General features: G+C 33.3%; 1 protein-coding gene across 1 annotated transcript in view; it reads left to right on the top strand.

Moving 5' to 3' along the window:
* SP2353 (EGF like, fibronectin type III and laminin G domains protein pikachurin) overlaps positions 1–19,362 on the top strand; it is a 120,700-nt gene extending 101,338 nt beyond the window's left edge. Inside the window, exons 9-18 of the mRNA XM_085191026.1 lie at positions 8,742–9,145; positions 11,777–11,854; positions 13,299–13,444; positions 13,846–14,083; positions 14,333–14,427; positions 14,761–15,126; positions 16,048–16,185; positions 16,428–16,514; positions 16,880–16,983; positions 17,304–19,362. Coding sequence (XP_085047152.1) covers positions 8,742–9,145; positions 11,777–11,854; positions 13,299–13,444; positions 13,846–14,083; positions 14,333–14,427; positions 14,761–15,126; positions 16,048–16,185; positions 16,428–16,514; positions 16,880–16,983; positions 17,304–17,464 — 1,817 coding nt within the window. The 3' untranslated portion in view covers positions 17,465–19,362. The remainder of the gene's footprint in view (positions 1–8,741; positions 9,146–11,776; positions 11,855–13,298; positions 13,445–13,845; positions 14,084–14,332; positions 14,428–14,760; positions 15,127–16,047; positions 16,186–16,427; positions 16,515–16,879; positions 16,984–17,303) is intronic.
* Positions 19,363–19,983: the final 621 nt, after the last annotated feature.

Here is a 19,983-nt window from a genome sequence, read left to right as displayed (position 1 = left end):
GTTTAGAAAGCGCTTTATTCACATAGTTTGTTGTTATTCAAATCGTCCCTAGCGATCAAGTTTAGAAGTTTCTATCGATTTATTTGTTATACACTCTTTTCCTAGTATCAAATGACGTTGAGCATTTGTTATATTATATTCTTATATAGACTGAGATCCCGGGGCCCCCAGATCTACGTCATTTTAGCAAAGCTAAAATTTTGATAAATAGTCTAATATATAGTTAAGACTGTATGCATACTCTCTTACTTAAAAGTGGGGATCTTTCAGAGGTATTAACACCACTATTTACTTTTATACCTTTATTTATTATATAAAATACGTCTTTTCAAAAAAATTATACCTAAAAGTATTGTGTAATTCATAATTTCCCCTAGTTTTAGTTCGGAAAAAGCAATTTAACGTAAAAATGCTTCCATTCTATTTGCGGAAGCCGGTGACGGATTTCGGGCATTTCTAACGTTTAGCGTGTCCCATATATTTTTGACGGACTATAATATCCTGCAACGTTAGTAAGCAATTTTTAGTATTATTAAGAATATGTGCAATTTGTGGGGTTAACAGATTTCTCTGTTTATGATTTTAATAAAAGTTTCCAAATAGAGTTTTTCGCAGAGGAACGGCTTTTGAGGACGTCGGGGCACAACGTAAATATAACAGTCACGGGTTCGGTTCCGACTCGTGGGAATAATCATACAAATAACCATTTTTAGAAGATCTGCCAACACGACCTCTACATTTAAAGTCGTAATTTCGTTTTTTTTATCGACCCATTTTAAAAATTATAACTAAACTGATAATGTTTACATATAAGTTGTCGTCATGTCCTATCCGTCTATTACTGAAATTAACTTTTGATGGCTGCACAGATTGATTATTTTTTCCGGAGTGTAAAACACACAAAATTTTAAAATAAAAAATTTATTCAGGACGGCCACAACTTGTCGACCGTAGTGTACATGCCTATAGCCGTAACTCGTTTACATGTCAATAACGCTAGATGGATCACTTGAGAGACCCACAAATGGATTTTTACAAACACCCATCGATGTCCTCTCGAGTTCAGAATTGGTTATAGATTATTTTTATTGAGTGGGTGTCGGTACTATTTTCATTTTTATTAATAAACTGATCGCATATTCGGGTTTATTTACCTATCCATATAATACGATAAATATAACAGCATTTGGTTTACTTAGAAAACTTCATATTTATACATATAAATATAAAAAATATAGAGCTGACGCAATGGGACAGCGTTGTGAGATCAATCATTCCTCATGATTATATTCCACTTATTTTTGGTTATATTTAATTTATTTTCCCACTCTGGTCAACGAAACGCGGCATTAAGCTCCGCCGTCCAGCTCACAATGTCTTGAAAATTCTGCACAAACTCCAGTTTTCCGCTGTCTACCCTACTGTCCAGGAAAAAACGTGAAGCTATTTTATGACAAATGTAACTGTGAACTATATCTTCTTCCTCCTGGCATTAATCCCGGCTATTGCCAGGGTCTGCCCTCCTACTCAACCTACTCTACTTTGCACGGCCTTTTGCACGTATGACGTGAGCAAACCTAGGGTTAAGATACTTCCGTTACCCATTTTCCGCCAAATTCTGTAGACAGACAGACAGATTGCGTTTTCAGTGGTGGAAATCATCGCCGTGCTTAGCATCGTTACTAAAGCAAGGAAATGAAAATGTTATCTTCAATGGCCCCCTTGTACCCCTGCACCATGACTGCCTATTATAAATGATCGAACCACTAAGAATCTTATAATTTTGTGTAATCCTGTTCCTATATAAAATTAAATCGCCGTAAGATGCTACTCTAAAGGGAATCTCAATATAACACTCGAAAATATATACTTCTCTAGAGGAAGACCGCTCGCTTATTTAATAAGAAGAAAAATCTCTCGTACGTTTAATATGTGGAAATACCGTGCGCGAAAAAAGTAACAAGAACAACTGAAAACCAATCTTTTTATATGTCTTTCTTATGTTTAAAATACTGGATAAAAATTTTAAACTACTAATTTAGTTTATTTTGTATATATTACACAAGAGATTTATCGTGTTTAACCAAACCGAGAAAAAAAAATATTAAAAAATATATTCATTTATATGTATGGAAATCGAACCCAAAAACCATTAGATTCTCAGTTTAGTCAAAAATTTTAATTAAAATGTCCGAATAAGAAACGTAATACATGGTAAAAAGTAAAGTTTAAAGTTTTTAATAAAGCTCATCAGCTAAAATGATTTTAGACTAGGCCTTGAGTTCCGCCACTCAACTCGCAACGCCTACAGAATTCGGCGGAAAATGGGGAACGGAATGTTTCAACACTAGGCCTGCTACATGCGGGATACAGTGTGAAGCTGAAAAAAATATATTTGAATTTCGCACTTTTACATATTTTAAATGAAACTAGTATATTTTAATACTAGGGCTAAAAATCATTTAAAATGTTATAGTTATTTCTTTAATCCAGTAAAATGAGAAGGACAAGAAATTTTCATCTCTTTAAATACATATCAACACCAAATCTTTGTTATTAGCTTCACGGTGTATCTCACATAACAGGGCTGGCAGAGTGAACCTGGAAACCTAGTGTTAACACTCCGTTTCCCATAAAGATACTTCCGTTCCTCACGTTCGGGGACCCAAATCTTAAACAACATTTTATACAGTAGCAAACGAAAATCAAAACCACATTGTGTTTTATTTTCTAACCGTACACAACGGTTAACAAGCTTTAATATTCTGCGAGGAGGGTGTTATTTACGACTTACTGGGGCCCTTTGATTTATACCGCCGTCTCTACGGTAATTGACAAACATACATATGTGCCTGCGCTGTAATTATATATAAACAGGATAACGGCTAAATCATTTAATATAACCGTGATGTAGCTAGGACGAGCCATTGTCTAAAGGGAAAGCAGAGGAAACCTAGTACTAAGACTTTCCGTTCCTCACTTTCCGCCGAATTCTGGTGGCATTGCGTATTGAGTAGCGGAACTAAACGCCGCGCTTTACCTCGACACCAAAGCGAAAAAAATGAAAATATAAATTTAAATAAATATTTAATTTCTTCTTGTAGGGATCGAACTCACAGCCAGTTGCGTTTACAGTTACATTTTTCGCCACGACTGGCCTCCAAAATACTTTACGTGCATAAAAATAAAACACCCAAATAACTTCAGCCTTTTCACTTCATCGTGCACACATTTAGATAGATAGATAAAGTAACCTCCATTCAAAACTGCATCCTCCTGTAAAGAGCTGAAAGCAACGGGTTAGTAGGTGAACGCTTTAGATTTACATCTAAGCTCTACTGCACATCTCCTTTTAACCGTGGCTTTAACGATATTGGTTGATGCAAAACCTTTAAAGTTAAAAATTTTAACTTATTTCGTAAAATCGTTAATTTACAGTAAAAGGTTTAACTGTGCTTCTTATTTATATTGGCTATGAGAACATTTTTAAGTAAATAAATGTAATTAAATGTTTATGCTACTTGTAAAAAAAAGTATATAGTAGGTACATACGACGATTGCTGGTTCGATCTTTACTCCAATAAATTAATGTTCATATTTAAATCCAGATACTTACATAATATGAAACTGTTCTGTGTGTAGACTAGAACTCAGAAAGTTGAAACTTTGCATATAGACAGGAAGAACAAATAAAAAAAATACTGATATAAAAGAACTAAGTGATTTGGTACTACTTTTTATCTAAAGGACTGCAATTGTGAAAAGAAAATATATTATAAATGTATGTCACGTTCATCATTTGTTCATAATAAATAATATTTCTGAAGAATAAAGAAAATTCATGTCACCTGCTAAATCAGCTAGTCTTAACTCCTAATATAATATCACGAAGCTCGTTAGCCGACAGCCGCGCGTGTACGGACGGACAAAGAACGAAATTTATTAGGCTTACACCTTGATCCGTCCCTAATTAGTAGGTTATGGATCTTATTCATTCCCGTAACAAAGGGCAAAGGGCTCGCTTTGTCGCGAAAGACAAAGCTGTCTATTTTTACATAAGCCCCTGTAATTATCTCTGTTATATTTAATTTAGTTTATGTAATTATTATTATATTAATAGTTTAGGTTATAATATTTTATTAATGAAACTGGTGTTTCCCTCGCTCCCGGCTCTTTCTATATAAATATGACTGTCTGTAACTGTAACTTTTTGTGTTGTTCATTAAAGACCAACGTATAGTTTAAAAGACATACATAAACCTATTGGAAGCAACTTTATTTATTCTATATAACGTAAAAATAACATTTTTCCTTAATATAAGTATAGAAGCAAGTTCAAACGTTAAGTAGGTTTACTTTAACAAAAAAATATCTGAAACAAAAAATATTTACAAATTCGAGAACATTCTTTACAACTAGACAATAATCCTATAAAAGTTCTCAAATTTCAGCAGAATTCAGTCACATTCGTTCTCATTAGGAGGCACGTGCCGCTGACATCATGTAATATATCAGACCTTGAACCTGTCTCTAATTAGAAAGGTCACCAAATATCCTACCCATACGGTTTCATGAAAAATTAATTCCTTTATTCAAGTATATTTCTGGCCAGAACATGACCCTTTATTTTGCTTGACGAAATTATTAATCGAATTAGATGGTCGTTGCCCACCCTTGAAGATCTACTGGTGCTCAAATAACACTAAAATATATATAATTCTATTTAATATAGTTTAAATAATGATTTTGAGGCCATCGTAGCGCAGGGGCACAAGGGCGTATAACGCGACAGTTGTGGTTTTGATCCCCATTCGAGAAAATATCCTCATTTATCAATATTATCATTTCTTCGCTTTGGCACTAAGGCAAAAGTCCGTCGTTGAGTTACGCCACTCAACACGCAGTGCTTCAAAAAAATCAGCGGAAATTGGGGAACGGAGTGAGAGAGAACCCTTTGCTTACCCTGCTGTGTGCGGGATACAAGGTGAAGCTAAGTAGTGGAACTATACACCCAATTTTACTTAACACAAAAAGGAAATGAAAATAATTACTTGCAGCGAATATGGATCGTTGCTACAACTATCGCATTTTCAGGCAATGATAGCTATCCACAAATACATACTTTCTTATCAAAAAATATGCAATCTAGACGGGCTTTAAGATAGAACAATTAAACTTATATTTCTTTTCTCTTGTTTTCTGTGTGTGGCTAAACAAATTTCTGGTTCACGGTAGCGTTCATACCAAGAGTCAGTCAATATTTGTGATAGAGTGGATATCGGCATAATGTGTTGGTAGTTCCCGTGGACAATGCCTGTACGCAAGACCCAACCATCGAATATTCAAATTGTTGGTGAAACATGGCCCTAGGTGTTTGTGGTGCAGTAAAATAAATATTAGATTGTTTTTTATTATTTGAAAACTAAGCACTAATTTTGTGCATTACTGATTTTGATTAGGATAGTATTATAAATAATATAGTTGTTTTTATTTAAAAATTAAACTGATTTCGTCCATTTCTTGTTATGGTTAAACGGAAATATCGCGTATATCAAAAATAATAATTAATATGTGAAAATTACAATATTAATATTTGTATTTTATAGCGCGGCGTTGAGTTCCGCCACTCAACACACTTGCACGTGCTTCAAGAATTAAATAGAAATTATAATAATAATAAGTTTTGTAAATATATCATAACGCTGGCAACGCCAAGTATTTTAGCTAGTATAGTCATATTGTCTTATATTTTTAAGCTATCAGAACTCCTAGTTAATAAGTCGAGTGCCTTTGAGACCTTTCCTATTTCTTGTGCAAAAGAAACGTTTTTCTTCTTTCATTGCCCTTGATTTACCTCCTGTAAAGTTGGATGTAGCTAATTGGATCGGCTTTGATTAGTTTTTATATTACAAGCCATAGTGCTATCAACATAAACGATAGAGGCCAGTCACGACTGGCACGGCGTTGATTTCCGCCACTCAGCACGCAATGCCTCCAGATCAGATCAGATTTCTCAGCGGAAAGTGGCGAACGGAATGTCTTATCACTAGGTTCTCTCTGCCTACCCTGCTGTGTGTGGGATAAAGCGTGAAGCTGAGTATTTTCTTTCCCTTCCCAGTTTTTTGTCTTATATAAATTTATAGTAGTCATTAAAATTTCTATTTTCTACGATAATACGATAAAGATAGCTATATGACAAATTACTTATAAATCACAATTTTTTTTTTCAAATTCTTATTATAATTTATACTTCTAATGCCTAATTTTATCAATGCACAAATATGCCTACAAAACTTTTATAATATTGATAAAATAATATAGAAATAATTTATTAATTAAATTGCTGCGGGCTAATATCTCGATAACTTCAAGTAAACTGCCGACTTTAAAGACAAAGTTTAAGCCGAAAGTTGTTAGTAGAAATGAGGTTGTTATTACTAAGATTAAATTAGTAAGTATAAATGAAGTTATTACTAAGCGAAAATATTTGTATACATAATTCAAATTCAAAATATTCTTTATTCAAATAGTCATAATAAATAGTATAATATAAACAAAAAAGTTACCAGGCAGGTTGGAAGGCAGTTCTGCTGAGAAGAGCCGGCAAGAGCAGTTGCCGCCTTATTTTCGAAGCATTATCTGTTGAGTGGCGGTAATCGTCGCAGCGCTTTGTCTCGTTAATCTCTCTTCATCAGTCCTGTTAGTTCGAAAATTATTAATTTACCCGAGTGGAAATCAAACCCACAATCGTCACTTCCGCAATCAGACGGCACGACAGCCTCAAGAAATATTTTTATAACCACAATAACAAAAAGTTAAGTTAATGTTTAAAAATAACAAGAACCGTTTCATTTATATTCTAAAAGCATTGCGAAGTAAAAGTTACCGTATGTTCCTGAGCAGAGACAGCGACAACTTAAAAGATTAAGTATTGACGTGATAAATGGGACTTCGGTAGCAGTTAACGGAAAAACTCTCGAAGCAATATCTTATTTTGAATACTTGTATGTTATATTATAATACGTTTATTTTAGAAAATATTATAAGGCTGAAGGGGTTTGTTTGTTTGAACGCGCTAATCTCGGGAACTTCTGGTTCCAATTAAAATGATATTAGTATTATTATTTTCATGTGATCACACAGGCGCGGCCGCAAGTAAAAGCTAGTGTTATTTTAGATATTTAAAACATTTTTCTTATTCTTTTTTGTATTTAGATAGCAATCGTGATAAATTTCAATTGCTAAAGTTGAAGATTTATAAATATAATGTATTAAAAATATTTTTATAACAAATTATTTTTTTGCTGAAAGTGGAGAACAGAATGTGTTAACACCAGGTTCTCTCTATCTACCCTGTGCTATAAGCGAGATAGAGCGTGAACCTAAAAAAAGAATAGATAAAATAAAGGTACACAAAGGTAGTCGAGACCCCCAAGAAAACGCAATTTTAATAACCCTCCCCCAATATTGATAGAATGGCATTCCGTGACGCGGCGCTGGCTGAATACGCAATCATTTGTCACGCGCTGCATACGTAATATATCATATTATGCAGCTTTTGTTCTGTCCCACCATAAATTTTCCTGTTATGAATCTGTAATGGAAACCTCTGGAAACTACTGCACTTTTATTATATTATTTTACTTGTTGATTTATTATAGAATGAATATGGCCGGCGTGTGGAAATATTGTGTTATTTACCAATTACCAATTTATTTTAGGTAATAGTCTTGAATTGAAATATAATTTTGAGAATTTACAGTAAATACTTATACTCTTGACTCTTGAGCCAGTAGCGATGCCTGAGACTTGCAACCCAAGTGTAGGCGTCAGGCGCCCTTTTACAATAAGTACATTAACACTAGTCTTCACTGCTCGAGATCAATATATATCCGCCACACAACATGTAATGACTCAAGAATTCGGCGGATAGTGGGGAGCGGAATGTTTTAACACTGGGCACTTTTACTTGAAAAATAAGAATGATTTCATCTTTAAACAGATTTCTGCGTGTACTTAATATGATTAAAATCATCATTTAACAGGTGAACAATTAGAATATTTTGAGATCGACCTTTTTGATTTTAAGATCGACCTTCTATTATATAATATTTTATTTTAAAACATAAGGCAGACCGCGCATTTCATCGTCTATTCTCATAGTCAAACGGAACCGGAATAAAATATTTCAAACGGTGGCAACCCCTGTTTGCGGCAGGAATTTTCCAGGCAACCCTGTTTTATAGTGTTCAGAAAAAAATAAGCTTTAATTTGATATTTAATTCATTAAAAAAACACATGAGTGCAAATTATTAACATTTAGTGACATGTTTAAACCAGGCAACCCTAGACTTGCGGCAGACTGAGAGCTGGCAACCCTTAATTTTCCAATTCCTTATGCGATTATCTTTCAAATGATGTGTGATTCATATAAAAAACGTATGGGTGCAATTTTCTCCAAAAACGAGTTACGAAAAAATGTAATTAAAGGTGATTGCGGCAGGATTCTTCCAGGCAACCCAGGTGTAATCTGTTCTACTAATCATGTATTATTCATTAATATGGGTTTAATTAAGAAAACTCGTATATGCAGAATTCAACGGCCGGATCTCAGTCTACTAGAATGCTCGACCGCCGCGTCACACGCCGTGTCGATGCGCCTATAAATAATTCAAATATAAATATTACGCCATACTAGTGTCAAATATATGTACAATCTGAACAATATTTTTTAATTTTAGCTGAATGCGCACCAACGCTCGCACCATGGCGAGCAGGCAGCGAAGTCACCAGCCCACCAATGCCGCAAAAACCAAGCGACGTAACCCATATAATATACGACATCAACGATATAGTTCACTTCGAAGACAACGACTTAGTCATGAGAGATTCCAAAGAAAATAATAAAATGGATAACAATGTACAATATAAATACAATGATGTCAAAGCCCAGTTTAAAAACAGACATTTTAAAGACGACGCAAAAAGCGAAAAGCTTGTAAATGATCTAGATAATGATTTGAAAGCGGAGGAATTGAAAAATGAGGATTGTGAATGTCAACATGGCGGCGGGTGTGTCTCCCGTGTGTGCCTCTGCCCTTTGGGATATGCTGGTGATAGATGCGAGATTACTTTAGACTTGAAGGTGAGTCAATATTAAATGAATATTTCTTGATTTCTAATGTGTTTAGTGTTTGTGTTTATTTTTTATATGTGTAATGCATATAATAGGGGAGAGAGAGAGCTAATACACTTCGTTCCACCATTGTTGTTACAGTCAGACACCGTGCCTCCTCACTAAGACAGCACATTTGTTTTCTATTTCTTTCATATTGAGAGCTAGAAAAAATAATATGGTAGAGACAAAATGGATATGGTGATAAGTTTCTTCGTTGTCCACTTACAATGAATAACGGTGTTCTCTGTGGCGCATCGTAATGCTCTCGAAACTGGAAACTACCTAACATGGGGACCTTATTTATAACTTATTTATTTTAACAAGTATGTAGAACATATTTCGTATATGAAGTATTAATTAGTGCACAAGTACCTACATTTCCAGTATCTTAAAATTTCAAAGTAATTAGGAAAACAGGACCGTTTCTGTGGTGACAAGAAATACGAGGGATAGTCATACATACAACACAGTTAATTCAAAGCCCGTTTTTTATAAAGAAACATTTTATAAGAAAATTTTTATCCATTATACTGACGTAGCATTGTTTTAGAGCTCTTAATACAATATTACGAAGAGTACACAATAGATGCCAGAAAAATATGTTTCTCATATTTTTTTAAAGGGTTTTAAACCCGCAACCACAACATGTCTCTACGTTTTAATTGTTTTTAATATATTTTCTTCTCTTTATACCTTCCTTTCTTTTTTATTTTGTTAATTATGTTTTATCATATTTTGAGTGATACATGTGGTTTTATCAAAAAAAAAATTAAGGTGCTTATCTAAACGTATTGTTACTTGCTGTAGATTCGATTTCGGAAAGTTATAATGAAATATTTCCCTTTAATCATTATCTCTTTATGAGTTTTTCTTGTGAAAAAGAAAAAAAAGTGGGTATATTATTTCCATAATTTATCAATTAAATTTGAGGCCATAGTGTCGCAGTACTATATATAGACGCTATAGCGTCTCATTGCAAGCGCAACGGTTGTAGATTCGATCTCCTCTCAGGAGAATGAATTATTTTCATTTCCTGGTGTGAACATGCCAAAGCGGCGTTAACTTCCGCCATTATGAAACACAACTCGAAAATTGGTATTTTTATTAGTACGAGAAAATATGAAATTAATTATCATGTTTTTAAGAACAGCTTGGTGTATAGTAGAATTATGATCTCTTTGTTTTTGAGCAAGTTGTTAATTGCTTTCATTGTCTCCTGCAATTTAAATAATTGCGTCGTTTGCATTTTGTTTAAAATATACATTTTTTATGCGTCATCAATGGGTTCCGCCACCTTTAAAATATATATTTTTAAACACATCGTCGATGGATTTTGCCATGTATAACACAAGCTGTTTCGAAATTGAGTAGAAAATTAATAACGGAGGAGCTGGTAACGAGTCATAGCGCGGCAATGAGTTCCGCCACTCAACACGCAGTGCCTTGAAAATTCGGCGTTAAGTAAAAAATGGAAACATCTTAATGGCGTGTCTTAACACTAGGTTCCCAGGTTCCCTCTGCTTACCCTGCTATATGGGAAATTCAGCGTGAAGCTAAGCAAAAACTTTAGTCTAACAGTCAACTGAAATTGAAGTTATCTTGGCGTCTTCGTATAACATTACTGAATATACATTAAAACTTCTACCTTTTTCTTTTCAAAGTTCCCACATGTATTTTAAAGTAATTTTCATACTAGCACCAGACTCGCGCCGGTAATGAGTCTAAATCGTATACATAAAGTGTGAAATATTCTTTCATTTCGCACTCGACGTTTAAATTACAAGCTTTTACTAAATGAAAGAACTTTAGTGAGCCACTACTTAGACGTTAGTACTTACTAATCGTAAAAAAGTAGGAATGTATAGTATTTACTTCTTTGCGTAATATTGTTCCTTATATGTAAAAAGACCGTCATGGCGCAGTGATACGTCTGACTGCAAACGCGACGGTTGTGGGTTCAATTCCCACTGGAATTAATTATTTATTTTTGTTTCCTTGCTCTGGTAGCAAGGTAAGGTTTTTTATTCACAAAAATAATATGGAGAAACCGTTTCTCTTCATTGTTACACCATTGTAACAATTTTAAGTTACAGTATAATTTCTTAGTAGAAAGTACTTATGACAGTCGTCATACAAGATATTAAAGAAGTTATTTTTCTCCAGCTTGCCAACAAATCTATGGAATGGAATGTTTTGAATGGAGTTTTATATCTATATAAAACTTTTCCATTACTGAGTGACTGACAGACAATGCACAGACGGAACTGTGCGACGCAGAACTCTGAAAGTTGGCATACAAGTAAAATAAGGAGTGTAGGTATTGCCGAAACTCCTATAAAAACGAGTAAAGCCGGGCGGATAAGTACTTAAGGAAAGATAATTAAGGAACTTATACAAGAAGCACTAAGAGACAATATCTAGAAGTTCTTACAATAATTACAATTTACCCTTAATAGAAAACAACTTTGCGAGCTGCCTCCCGAACCTAACCAGGATGTGTACTACATCTTTCATAAAAGAAAAATCATATTATTAATAATAATCTGTATATGTATGTTTTTAAGAAGAATTATAAATTTGAATATGATATTATTTCAGGTGCCGAAATTCAATGGCTCGTCTTATCTGCGGTTACCTGGTTTGGGGAATTCGGCCCAGTCATGGCTTGACATACAGGTAATTAATTCTCTTTTCTTATTTTTTTTAAGTTAAACAATTAATGAGGCCTGTCGTGGCTTAGGAGGACAAGCGTGGGACTGTAAACTCAGTTGCGTTTGTTTTTAGTTTTTTTTATTGCAGGTTCGATTCCCACTCGGGGAATGAAATATTTAATATTTTTATTTGCGAAGCCCGACGTTGAGTTTCGTAACACGCAAAGCCCGAAGTTCTTCGAAAATTCCCCTGAGTGTTACCATTAGCAATATAAAGATTGTTTATTTCGTCTTTTACTTCCTCATTGAAATTATTGTATGAAAATATTTAACTTATTTTTTTAAAAATGCTTTTATATGAATTTTAATTTATTCCTTTGTTTAAAGATTTCTTAATAAAAAAGCCGTTTCATATTATCCTTCTACAGTATTAAAACAAAAGTTTTATTTTACTTTCATTTGTTAAACTTTTGAACCACTATAACTACTCTATCGTACTATGAATAGTTAATTCCATATAATTTTCTATAAGTTCATTTATAAAAAAGAATATTTTTATATAGACATATAAATCCTCGTCATCGTGGTATGTTTGCACAGCGTGTTATTGTAAACGTGACGATTGTGGGTTCAATTCTCATTCATGTGAATGAAATAATTTCATTTCCTCGCTCGGGTAAAAAGAAATGCACGACATTGAGTTCCAACACTCAACACATAAACCCTGTATGTACGTAATATAGCGTGAAGATTTGGAGACAGATGCAGGTATGATACGCGACAGTTGTGCGTTCGATTACCACTTACAGTAATAAACTGGCTCGATGTTGCAATTCGCCACCCAAAACATGTCTCCCAAGAATCAAGAATTATGCGTAAAGTGAGGAAAGGAGTTATTATTAGCTTCGTGAAAAAACTTCAAACTAAAAATAAAATCTAACGAAAAATGTAATGAAAGCACAAGTTGCCCTGAAATACAATCACAAAAAACAATATTTTAATACAAAATACAATTAAGATGCAGTTTTACCGAACGTCGCGTCGCTTCTCGCTGAAACTTTCCTCAGAACTCCAATCAATGCTCACAAACTTTAATATTTTATTTACTCCCATTGTTGGCGAGGACCGAGGGAACGGAGTAATGATCGTTGCAATATTCCATTCTATATACTATTTTATCGAAGAACTTAGTTATTGTTCTTGTAGAACGAATGTTCGGTGGACGTTGTAACATTTCAATTGCACTTTTGTTATTTCTAATGACGATTCGGTTTCTGGGGTTATATTGGCAGTCGTTTTTCTTTTGTTAGGCTCTTTTTTTTGTTGTTTTTTTTGTGTAGTGGTATGGTTTTCTTCTGTTTCTGGACTCTTTAAAGCCTATTAGTTAAGTTGGTTTCTGAATTTACGTTAACGCGGAATAAACGTAAAAAAATGTATAATTTCAATGTATGCCTATATCTACATTACAGATAACCCTGAAACCCACGAATGGCGATGGCTTACTTCTATACGATTCAGAGCATCCAAGCGGTGATGGAGATTTCTTCTCATTGCATTTACGTGATTACTTCGTCGAATTCGCCTTCGATCTTGGTTCTGGTATAGCTCTTGTGAGGTAAGTATTCATAGAATTTTAGATTCAATTGCCTCATAAAACAAATAAGTCAAGAATATAAAATGAATTAAAATCTTAGGCCACGTCAGTCGTGGAGTAGGGATATAAGCGCGTAACACGAAAGGTTGTGAGTTCTATTCTCACTCGAGGAAAATCATTTTTTTCATATATTCATTTCTTCTTTCTGGTGTTGAGGCAAAACGCAGCACGGAGTCCGCCTCTCAACACAAGTAATGCCTCTAGAATTCAGCGGCAGAAAGTAGGGATGGAGTGTTTTAACACTCCTTTTGCCCACCTTCATACATGTGAGATTTCATAGGCTAATCTTATAATGTCAATAAACTATGGAAATAATATAAATATTATATAAATATTAATCATAATCAAACATTTACTTCCAGATCAGCCTATCCCCTACAAAAGGACAAATGGCATCGTATATCAGTAAGTCGGTCGGGACGACGAGCGTCACTCCGCGTTAGATCGCACGACTCGGACACGGACACGGCACGATCTGTGACATCGCATGGTGTGGCGAGGCATCTCAGTTTGAAACAACCTATGATGTTGGGTGGTGCTCCCCTTCCACTGCCTCAGAGGTTGGCCTTGAGTACGTCGTTTAGTGGATGTGTGGGAAAAGTTAGTATATTACACTGTATATTGTGAAACTAAAATATTTTAAATATAAAAGATTTGAAACGATCAATTCACTACAATACCTTTGATGCCATAATTTTCTTCATTTCTATCATTTCCACGAGTAGAGATCGAACCCACAATCGTGTTTACAAACTGGCTCTATCACACTGAATCATATGCCTGAATATATTTTAGAAAAAAATACATCGAATATTTGGTTTTTACAATATTTCTGATTTACTTTTTCAGTTGGTTATAAATGATGAAGAACTCTCAGTTGTTTCGTCAGCACTTGGAGGTGTCAATGTCGACAACTGTGATGAACCACACAACGACACGTGCACGTATGTATTATAAATGTAGTTTTTAAATAATCTTTCTGGTAAACGTCAGAGAATAGTTCCGTTTTCGAATTTAATTTCAATTTTAAGATATTGCGTATTTATTGGTAGGACCAATTACGGTACTCTGGCTTTGTCAATCTATAACCGAGTGTACAATTTGAATAACATATTAAAGAAAGCATAGTTTGTAAGTCAGTCCGTTTTTCAATTTCTATGTAAATAAATTAAATATTAAAGAGGAACACATCGCTTACCATTTTTAGCTTAACTTAACATATACTTTAAATATAATCAAATTTTAACAGACTGTGAATATTTTCATTTTCTTTTCAGGGACGCCATATGCAAAGAAGTTTTAGAACCGATACCGTTTTACCCACAAAATTCAACAAGCAACGAAGTCCACCACTCAATAGTAGCGAAAAAAGGATTCAAAATAAAATATCACAAAGTGAAATCGAAAAAACACTCCCAAAGATATCACATGGAGAAATATAAGAAGAAGAAGTACTTAACAAATAAAAAACATCACATGCAAAACGATGTGGAGAAGAATAACGATGTAACAGAAGGACCCGTTTATATGCAAGTGAAGTATCTCGATAGTAATGAAATTAACTGGGGCGACACTAACACGTATCCGAGTTTTAGTGGGACGGACAGTTTTATACATATAGACGATGAGGAAACTATGAAAAGGTATGTAGTAATTACATTGATTTTATCTGGTGGAGTCTCAGAGGCAAAAGCGTGTGACTGTAAATGTCACAGGTTGTGGGTTCAATTCCCACTTTAACATTTAATATTTTCTATACCTACTTTGCTCTCGTGTCTCGTGTCTCATGCCTCCAGAATTCGGAAGGAAATGGGCAACGGAGTGCTTTCATTCCTCCGAGTGGAGATCGAACCTACAACCTTCGTGTTACATTCACACTCCTGCGCCACTACCGCCTCAACGACCTTAGGTAATCGATAATTTTCAGAAATAGGATAAAGCTGAACATCATGTTAGTCTGATGATGTCAGTTGGCCTTATAACGAAATAAAGTGATACTGTTCTAACCCTATGATCTTTTATTATTATGACCGTATGACGTCATATCGCGTAAATCAAATCGAATATTTTTTAATTCTTTATTAACTAATTTTTAACTTTAAAAACTTTTAACTTTTAACTTAAATTTTTTAATTCTTTAAACTATCTCTATTATACACTTTACGATTTTTTGTCGTATACAGTAAAATATATAATTTGAAACCTATGTTTCCTCGTGCATTAATAAAATTGATAAGATGACGTAATTATAAGATAATTGAAGGTTACATTAATTGGTCTAATTTATTTATTTATTTATTATTATATCTTTGGAATTCCAAGTTAGTCATCGAGGTTACGTCAAATTGCATGTGTTATTCAATAATAATATTATTAAGGTTACTTATATTTTTATTAAGGAATTGATTTTGCGTGTACTAAAGAAAAATATTTTATTTAATTTTCAAATGAATGTCATTTCAATACTTGAATTAATTAATAAGAAAATTATACATTTGTTTCTACTGTTTTGTTATTATATAGAAGAAAGATACAATGTTACTACATTTTTTTTATATTTCCAGATTATTAAGTTATACTTTAGATATCAACATCCGGTTTCGTTCAGTGGCCGCGGACGGACTGTTGGTGTGGAGTGGTAGAGTGTCACCTCCGGGTGACTTTTTGTCACTGGCTATAGAAAATTCTGTACTTGTTTTCAGGTATGTTATTTCGATTATATATTCTCTTTTTTTTCAGCTTCACGGTGAATCACGCTCATAGTCGGGTAGACAGATGGAAAAAAACCTGTTAAGTCATTTCCTATTCCCACTTCTGTTCCCCAAATTTCCGCCAAAATCTTAGGACGCTGAGTGACGGATCTCACTAACATTAAAACGAAATAATGATAAAATTAATGTAATTAATATTTTTATTATTTATACAAAAATATATTTCATTTCAGATATGATTTAGGAAGCGGAGAAGTAGTAATAATAGCGAATCATACAAAACTAGATGATGGACTTTGGCACAGAGCGAGAGCAACGAGGTAATTGTTTTAGCGTAATCCTTTCTATGAGGATTTTATATTTTCTCTCAATGTGAGACGTTGCATTATGATATTAATTGGTATATCATCAAATTCCATAGTTTTTTAGCTTCACGCTGTATCCCGCATATAGCAGGGTACACTCCGTTCCCCACATTCTGCTCGATTTGCCAGACATTGCTTATTGAATGGCGGAACTCAACGCTGCATAATGCTTTGTTACCAGAGCGAGGATTTAAAACATTAAATATGATGTCTTCATATATACGAAACTTGTCGTAAATGAACTATTTTTAACCGACTTCTGTAATAAAAGGAGGTTATAAAGTATGCATATAAAATACCAACTTAATTTTCTTTTTCAGAAACAGACAAGCTGGAGTATTAGAAGTGGATGGTTTAGGTTCCGTCGGTAAAATATCGCCAGGGAAACTTAAACAACTGAATACAGAAAATGGTCTTTATATAGGTAAAATAGTTTTAACTAATATTACATTTTTTTCTCTTCAGTAGTTTAAAGTAGATCATTTTATGTAGGTGAATAAGCGGTGCTCTTTAAAATAGCAGAGTATGCAGAGGGAACCTTGTACCAAGACATTCCTTTCCCCAGTTTGCATCTAAATTTTAGACATGTTGAGGGATGGAACTCAACGCCGCACTCAACGCCGTCTGCCATTAGGAAAAAAAATTAAAAAAACGTTCTCTGGTGCGCCGTCGATTCATGCGTAGAACCCATACCTCATCAGCATAGTGGCCTATGTTAATAATAATCCAATGTTTCCTTCACAGGAGGTCTACCATCAATAGAAATGAACACAATGGGAAAATACAAAAGCGGGCTAATTGGGTGTGTCTCACAAATATCTTTGAGCGGAGATTTCGATATACCGCTGTCCTTGTCGAAGTTACCGCATACGATTACCAACAATGTAGGCAGATGTTCCCCGTAATGTCTCAATTAAATACATTTATTAGGGTAAACGTACCCTATATGGAATTTATTTTAGTTTTCCCCAGAAAGAGAGAATTTTGTAACAAATTATATTACTTATATAAGCTTAATATAATGAGTTTTCGTTAATATTGCAGCGATTTGGATACAAAAAAACAATTGTGTATTGCTACTTAATGTTGGTCGGTCACGAAAATGCTCCGTATACTACATATCAATATAAAACATCGGAGGCAATAACCTGTTAAATAAAAAAATGAATTACATTTAGTCAGATTAGAAAAAATCGCTAACTTAACTTTCATACTTCAACTCCTTTCATTCATCGATGAAAAAAAAACTTTTCGAAGTGCTTTACTATCTAGTAGATATATATGAAAATACTGATTGTAATAATATTTAAATTAATTAAATGAATAAATTAACTAAAAAAAATAACTTCTAGTCGTACAAGTGGTTTGCACGCGTCTGAGTTTTATTTAAAGTAGAATAGTTCACAATTTGTTACAAGAGTGTATTATAAATTAACTTTAGATAACACATTAGCGTTTGTATATGGGAAATAATAGAAATATGGGATTTTTTCATATGAACGTTAGAATGATGGTAAGTAGTCAATAATTATAGCGTTATTATATAAATTACGGAGCTTCTACATTAAGTCTGTCATTTGCTTTGTTTTGGCGTTTGCTTGTCTGACATAATAAAAAAAAAGATGATGGCTACCGTTTTTGCTTAAGTAATGGTATTTTATATATTAAAACTGTAAAGACTTCTAAGTCTTTTTATCTATCTTAAATGTTTAGTTAATTTTAAATGTTTACTCTAAAAAAATAATGGTATAGGCACTAGATCAATTAGATCTTTTTTGAGGCTATTTACCCTACATTCACACAATGTCTATTTTCTGTTTCAATATCTTTTTTAAAGCTAAATAAACTAATCTAAGTTACCATTAAAATTTATCTTTGTAAATGACGCCACCTGAACTACACATAAAATAAAATATGGAAATAGCTGTAAAGTTACATATATTTGTATAGTATTATTATTTTTAGCGATGGATCACGGTAGCCCTCATTAGCAACATTCTAGTCATATTATAAAAATATACATCTGGTAGAGTAATTTCAAATGCGCTTTATATGTATTTACATAGTATTATCATGTGTTAGTATCTGGGTCGTGTCGAGAGATGAGTGATTACGAATGATGTTGAATCACGAAATTCAATTTATGGAATTTAAATTCAATTTTATTTCCGACTCCAACTTAAATTAAATCAAAATCATTCATAATTTGTCATCTCTGAGTAATAAAATAAACTTCATAACTGAATGTTATAGTGCAATATAATTTTAACTCAGTGTATAAATTCCAGACCAACATAAACAATAATTAACTTAGCTTTGAATAATATTTATCCCATTATAGACCTATGTTTCACCAATAATTTTGTCAATTATATACTTCACAGGGTTAAAATTATTTATACAAAAACATATCTTCGTTATGGTCTCCCTTTTTTATTATTTTTATAATATAGCGTCATTTTATCGATTATTAAATATTTTAATTTATTTAAACATTACCATTTTAAATGTAAAAAATAACATTTTACAATATAACATGTATGCATTTCAAACAGAAATAAATAGTCATTAACGTTGTCTAGTCACTTTGTTTATACATTTTTACAAGATTTTATAATATAAGCAACCGATCTCAAATATCTTTTTTTATTATTTACGTATTAAGTTTAATTTCTGACTACTATATTATGTAGATCTTGTGAAATACGAATAGCTTGACTAGCGTTAGTTTTGTATGTGAGACCTGTCCGATGTATTATACGCCGTTATTTGTACAAAATTATATCAGTAAAATATAATAAAATATGAGTGTTTTATTTCATTATCATTTTTAATTTCTTTATCGTTTTAGCCTTAAGATGTATAAACTGCTATGTCTACTAGAGGCTCGCCTTAAAATATTTTAAAAGAATACTGTAACATACTCTTTATTTCTCACGTTCCAACACAATTTGACATTGTGTGGAATTGCGGAACTCAATACCGCACTTTTTAAGTAAATTATAATAATTGACACACATAACATAACCACATCTTTGTATAGGAGTCGTATCAACAAGAAGCGTGACACTCCCACTGCGATACAATGGTATTCAGACAATATTCTCTCTCTCTCTTCCGAGTGAAATTATAATATTTGAAACTTTTATAATCTTTAAAAAATATATTAACCATAAACAGACATACTTTTATTAAATTAGTTAATCAATTTTACATTTTTAAATATAAATTATTATAAAAAAGATACATTTAAAAATATAAAAAAACCACTCTTCCGAGGGCGGGACAAGGGTCCAAGCCATCGGTGGCTAGGGCTCCAGAGAGAGGAACCTCCGCACAATACGTGCCGTCTCAAGTAATACTGCCTTCTGTATCCAGTTCTTGATCCAACAGCTAAGCGATAGCCTCTTTAGGTGTTGGTCGA

This window comes from Heliconius melpomene, chromosome 10 (assembly GCF_056956725.1).
Source record: "Heliconius melpomene rosina isolate 202511_hmr_F chromosome 10, ASM5695672v1, whole genome shotgun sequence".
NCBI classification, from domain to species: Eukaryota; Metazoa; Arthropoda; class Insecta; order Lepidoptera; family Nymphalidae; genus Heliconius; species Heliconius melpomene.
Note: the sequence above shows the minus strand (reverse complement) of the source record. Positions and strands in the feature narration are given on the sequence as shown.